This window comes from Rhipicephalus sanguineus, chromosome 10 (assembly GCF_013339695.2).
Source record: "Rhipicephalus sanguineus isolate Rsan-2018 chromosome 10, BIME_Rsan_1.4, whole genome shotgun sequence".
In the NCBI taxonomy this organism is placed as follows: domain Eukaryota; kingdom Metazoa; phylum Arthropoda; class Arachnida; order Ixodida; family Ixodidae; genus Rhipicephalus; species Rhipicephalus sanguineus.
In genome coordinates, this window is record NC_051185.1 from 67,378,422 (window position 1) to 67,384,645 (window position 6,224).

At 46.0% G+C, this 6,224-nt stretch overlaps 1 protein-coding gene across 1 annotated transcript in view; it reads right to left on the reverse strand.

Moving 5' to 3' along the window:
* The window catches only part of LOC119372057 (structural maintenance of chromosomes protein 6), a 75,615-nt gene extending 70,304 nt beyond the window's left edge, over positions 1–5,311 (reverse strand). Inside the window, exons 1-3 of the mRNA XM_037642508.2 lie at positions 5,200–5,311; positions 2,594–2,737; positions 1,426–1,540 (exon numbers count right to left, since the gene is read on the reverse strand). Coding sequence (XP_037498436.1) covers positions 1,426–1,540; positions 2,594–2,719 — 241 coding nt within the window. The 5' untranslated portion in view covers positions 2,720–2,737; positions 5,200–5,311. The remainder of the gene's footprint in view (positions 1–1,425; positions 1,541–2,593; positions 2,738–5,199) is intronic.
* Positions 5,312–6,224: the final 913 nt, after the last annotated feature.

Here is a 6,224-nt window from a genome sequence, read left to right on the forward strand (position 1 = left end):
CTGTTAGAACTTGCACTAGATGAAAGTCTCGTTATCTGAGCCGCTGTGTGAGCTTCTATTAGCTCGTCAGCGGTGTTGCGGAGGCCTAGCTCCAGAAGCTTCTCGGTGCTCGTGAAATGCGGTGGCTGCTGTCATGGAAATTTTTTTGCATTCCCGCAGACGCTTCTGCTGCCTTCAGAATCTTCTCCTTTCGCTTCAAGTAGCCTTAGACTGTTTGCTTAGAAATCGAAAACTCCTGAGCAACTTCAGACTGAGGTCAGTTGCCTTCCACCTGGTGCATAATTGCTGCTTTCTTCGCCATCATCTTGTAGTTGCCACGTTGGCTGCCTTTCTTCATTAGTCCTAATGGCGCAGACGGAGCGGGTGACGTCGGAGCCATTGAAGCAGCTCGCACGCCAAGGAATACACAAGAGAGTGAGACAAAGCACGAGATGCAGATCAGGCCTAAGAAGTTGAAATACCTCCAGCCACAAATTCTTGGAGGAAACCCGACGTTTCGAGACCGGCTTGGTCTCTTCTTCAGGGGTGACTGTGCTGATCAGGGGGGCTTCGTCGCAGCTTGTTTTTGGCTCCGCCTTTCTCTTTCCCTCACATTCCGGAGGCCGTGCACGTAGATCGGAGGCATTGTTCCGAGGGACCGGTTCACATTCGCAGGTGTGTTCTGGATGTGCCACGACTCGAGTAAGAGCCTCCTTCCCAGATTCCTTTCCGTTTCTATGATGGAAGCGCCCTCGAAGTCAATTTTGTGGTCATGCTTCTCGCAATGCTCTGCAAGGGCACTGCCCTCTGCAGAGGGCAGTATATGCAATATGCTAGCAAGCATATTGTAAACATCACTGACAGTTTGTCATGGCGTTCGCCATCGCACCTGATCAGCACCAAAAAATCAAATGGCACACTGTGGGGCGTCCGCGAGTTTACATTACTTCAATGGGACGAGTGGCGGTGCCACGAAGGTGTCCGAATTTTCAGCGTACAAATAAACGGTCGGCAACTGTAATGGCTCCCTGCTCATGGCACACAAGTGCCTTTGCCAGTAAGTTAGGTAGCGCCATCAAATATTGAAAAAGTACTTCTGAGAAGGAGCCAATAGCTCAGATGCAGTATGACAATTGTGGTCGGGTCCATCACATGCATGTGACTACAGTAGGACCCCTTTATAAGAGGCACTGATGTAACAGACAATTGTGTATAAGAGACACCGGTCTGCCTACATTGAAATAGGGGTTGATAAAATGCGACTGTGGTACCCTCGTTATAAGAGACAAAAACTGCTTCCCGGTGCACGTCTCTTAAACTGTACATTACGCATGCACAATTGCCGGCACACCAAACTGTGTGAAAAGGGCTCATGACGTTTGATCTAAAAGCACTTGCACTGATTTCTACCAAAAGCAAAAAGGCAAAGCTTGGCCGCCCACTCACTTCCGTTCCTGCCAATGATGAAGTTCGTCTGCTCCGAGAACTTGAAATCTAACTTGCTGTGACACATGAAGTTCTTCAAGTGGACCGACTCAATGATGCCCACGACACGATCCGGCTGAGAAAAAAAAAAAGAGCGCACCACATTCGTAGTTAAATTCACATATAAATTACTGCTCATTCAACTCTGCGGTATTAGTGGCTGTTGAGACCCACTCAAAACAAGTCGATTTTACAACTGTCTAGAGCACGTGCAGTAGCCCTGTCAGCGGCATGATCACAACAGTAGCAGTATTCTCATATGATCCCTGTCACACATGTATATATATATTTTTCTTTTTGAAACAGCGCAAAAGACTTGCGACACAGAAAGACTTGACAAAACGAGCACTGACTGACAACTGATTGCTTTATTCAAGCGAAACAGAGAAAGAAAGGGAAGAAGAAAGAACAAAACATGCTGCAATATATTTTTTACTTGGCACGGAATAAAACAGCAGGCATGTTGGCCATAAAGGCCAACATGCCTACTGCTGTGTCATGCGAGATCTCAAAAAAACGAAAAAAGTGGAAAAGTGATCGTATCCCGAAAAATTATTGTTCCAATATACAGCCACAGCAGGTCCTGGCACTTTCCTGCTGTACTAGAGTTTAAGGCAATGTTTAGAGGAGTGCAGACATCACAGCGATGATGCGTTTTTGAAGCCCAAGGTGAATGCGTCATGTTGCTAAGAATTTGGCCACTAAAGACTACTTTGGCTCCAACGTAAATGTGGGAGATGAATTTGTGTCAGTATGACAAGCACTAAAAACTGGAAATGAAAGTATGTGCTACATGCATTACTTAGCCCTAAATTGCCATAATTCAATCCATGAGCACTGAACATGGAGTACAGTAACTACCAGTCTTGCTTTGTATGCAAACTGAACTGAATAACATGCTCTGACAAACAAATACAATGGCTATATGAAGTGAGTTATGCTTGATCAGCAAGTCTGAGATGCTTGTCTGGCTCAAGTCAACCTCTTTCACCTTAAATGATGAAAACCACAAATGCACTGTGCCTGTGTTAACTTCCCATGTAATTATGACAAGCGTACAAGCCATGCCATCACGTATATCGAAGATTAGGTGTAATACCTGCAATACCAACATGCTGGAATACCTCACCTGTGCCAGGGTCTGTGAAAGGCTCTGCGAGCATTCCAGGATGCCATTTTTGGGCCTCTTGGTTGTGGATGAGACAATTTCTTCATCCGAGTCGTAATCAACACCATTATGAAACCTCTTCGACATTTCTGGGCCGCCTGGCACCTGCATACATGAAAATTAAGCAAGAAATGTGGAATTTCGTTCCATCAAGCAAAGCAGGTTGAAGATCTCGTGTCTTGCAAGGTGCACACATAACATGCAGCGAGAGATTATCAGTAGAGCTTAAGTGCAAGAGTTTTAAGAGGACGACAAATGGTAGTTCTGCCAGAAACAGAATTTAAGCACTGTTAAGCGTACATGCCTACTAATGTACGACCTTTACAACAACTAAAAATTGCAAATACTGGCAGAGGCAGGATAATGCACATTTTCAAAAACTTTGCCCTTGACACACATGCACATTTCTTAAAGATTATCTAACTCTAGATGCAGCAAACATGGAACAGCAGAAACAAACACGGCAAAAGTTCAGAGGCTGAAGCTTTGAAGTGATCGTAAACCACTGAGTGCTGAATATTATTGGGCCCAACGTTTCGACAAGAGGACATGTCAAAATGTTGGCTCCAGAAACTTTGTTCAACGACCTCTCGCTGCAATGGAACAGTAAAGGCAGATGAATAATGCCTTATTTTTAGATCACACCAACTTCTGCAGTGACTTTGCTGTCAGTGATTGCCCGAACTTCAGGAAATGTACTGAATAAGCTACTCAACACAAATACCCATCCACAATATAGTGCCTCAAGTGGCCCATTGTTCAACCCCTATAAAACATTTTTGTGTTTCCTAAAACATAACACAATGTTAGTAAAATCACAGAAGGAGCCCAAATCAGTAAACCTTATGGAACAATTTGGAAGTTAGTAGATGTGCACTGGTCAGAAGTCTATTGCTATCTCAATATAAAAATTGTTGGGGTTTAATGCCCCAAAGCCACGATATGATTATGAGGGACGTCGTAGTGGAGGGCTCTGGAAATTACAACCACCTGGGGTTCTTTATTGTGCACCTAAATTTACGTACACGGGACTCAAGCATTTTCCCCTCCATCGAAAATGCGGCCACTGGGGCCGGGATTCCATCCCGCAGTCTTTGGGTCAGCAGTCAAGCTCCGTAACCACTAGACTACCGTGGCGGGTAAGATTGCTATCTCCGCACATGACATTCCTACATTAATGAAAAGCAGACCGAATCACCCTTGGTGCGTTGGTTAAGGTTAACTAGTGTCATCATTTCAATGCCCGATATACGCATGGCATTGGGTGGCTTTACCAGAAGTTACTACACACAGTTCACCGGCAACCCATGACTTATGATTCATGCACTGACAGCCGCACAGTGGAAAACCTACGAACTTGAGCCCTTTTCGCCACTGCGGGCCCAAATCAGGGGCGTAGCCAGAAATTTTTTTCGGGGGGGGGGGGGGTTCAGCCATACTTTATGTATGTTCGTGCGTGCGTTTGTATGTGCGCGTGTATATATATACGCAAGCAAAACTGAAAAATTTCGGGGGGAGGGGTTTGAACCCCCCAACCTGGCTACGCCCCTGGCCCCAATAACCGCGTTATCCAAGACACGCGACTGACGCAGTAACATTTCAGTTAAATGCGACAAATAGTCGAGATCACGTACGTGAGATAATGAATAAAAAGCTTTTGTGTACGCCAGCCTGCTTTAGTAATGAGATTTCAACGCGGGAACGAGGGAGGTAGGGAGGGCGAGGAGGCTTACGTGGAGTAGGTTACGTTGGACTATCTGGTTGGTGAAAGCTCCGTACTCAACACAGCGCAAGAAATACTAAGTGAGCACAAAGGAGGGAGCGAGTCTAACAAGTTGAAGATACCGCACTTCTGTTGTACCACTGACACCTAGGGATAAGGGGCATTCAAGTTTGGCGCCATTGCGAGCTGCAGGCGAACAGCTCTGGATAAAACTCGCGCCAGTCGTATCAAGCATAAAAGCGTGAATGACTGCACGTATATTCCTCCCATGCGCTGCTAAAGCAACACGGTAGCGATGTCGAAGGCTGTTACCGGCCACGACGTAACCCGTTGTAACAATTACCGCCATTTATTTGCCGCCCTTTTACATCAGCTGGCACAGTAGGGTTCCTTGACGCTTGCAGTGTTCACTACACGAGTTGTGCAGAAACTGGGAACTTCGCTACGTGCAAATATAGTAGGAAACGCGGGGAACGAGCATGAAAGACGACAAATAGCGCTGAAGAAGCGCCCGAGTGTCAAATGACAGCTGCATTGCAGCCTTCGCACTACCACGCGCGCTCAAACTGTTCTTTCATTAATTGCATTATTCCAGCAACAAGACCTTGCTCAGTAATACGCTGTCTCCAAAATAACGCGGTTGTCACGACAAACTACAAAAGCGTTGTCGATTCTCTGGCGTCACAACCCTACAAGTCTCGCTTTCACAAAGGCCCATTGATTGCAGGTAGGTCAGTCCCAATAGGTGTTTTTTAACTTCACCTGCACAAGCGCACCTTTGAAACGCAGGCTGTGCTCTCTGAGAGATGCGACGAAAGAACTGATATGAAATGCGGATACTCACCAAAAAGACGGAAACAACGAGTGGCCGAAACCCGCCGAAACCTCACGTTTCAGCGCTGTTTACAGCCAGACGAGCCAGACTTTCTCGCGCGCTATGCCCAACAGGAAACTGCGGTCGGTTTGGCTTGGATTGAACCGGATACTGAACTACCTGTCGGAACATGTTAGAAACGCAGCCAGGAACGGTACCTTATATTTTACGTACCTCAAGTTAAACTTTAAATTGTTATAAATATTTAGAAGACAGAAGTTTGGATTACTAGCCACCACGGAGAAAAAAACTAGCTACTATTCTAATTTCATTTTCTTAGAAATACGAACCTAACTAGATTTTTTTTTGTGCGTTTCTTTGAAGCGCGATTTTTAAATGTGCCCATTTTGAAATCACCTGAAAAATAATTCTGTGCTGCACGACCCTGGCACGCACTGTTTGATTTAGGCGTCCGAGTAAAAAAACATAAACCAAAGCCAGAATAGTATTATGCGAAGCGTAGAGTTTCATAATATTACACACATTATAGCATGAAACTTTAGGATGCGAAGTAATAAACGTGTTCGTATCGATGGATCATGAAAAGCATATTGATCGCTAGCGTTGCCAGAGTGGGAATAGGGGGGTTAAAGCCCCCCCCCCCCTTTTCAGAAAAATTTCAATTTTTGCATGCACATATATACGTGCACACATACGAACATATACACAGAGACGTTGAATCCCCCCCCCCCCTCCACACACACACACATGAAAAAAAGTTTATGGCTACGTCCCTGGTATCGATGGAAAGCCAGGGGGTGGGGGGCGCCTCCCCCCATCCCAGAAATGTTCACCTACCCCAAAATAAGCATAGTCAAAACACAGCGCAGAAACTTCCCGCCTCCCTGCGTGAGACAGCAGCAGCGGCGCTCCTATTAGTTCGCTATGGCGCCCATTCGATAACGAAGCAGTCACGACAATGTGGAAAGCAGCTGACCGTGGCGCTCCGGCGTGACAAGCCGATTAAGCGATTGCGCGAGTTTCCAGTTGTCCGG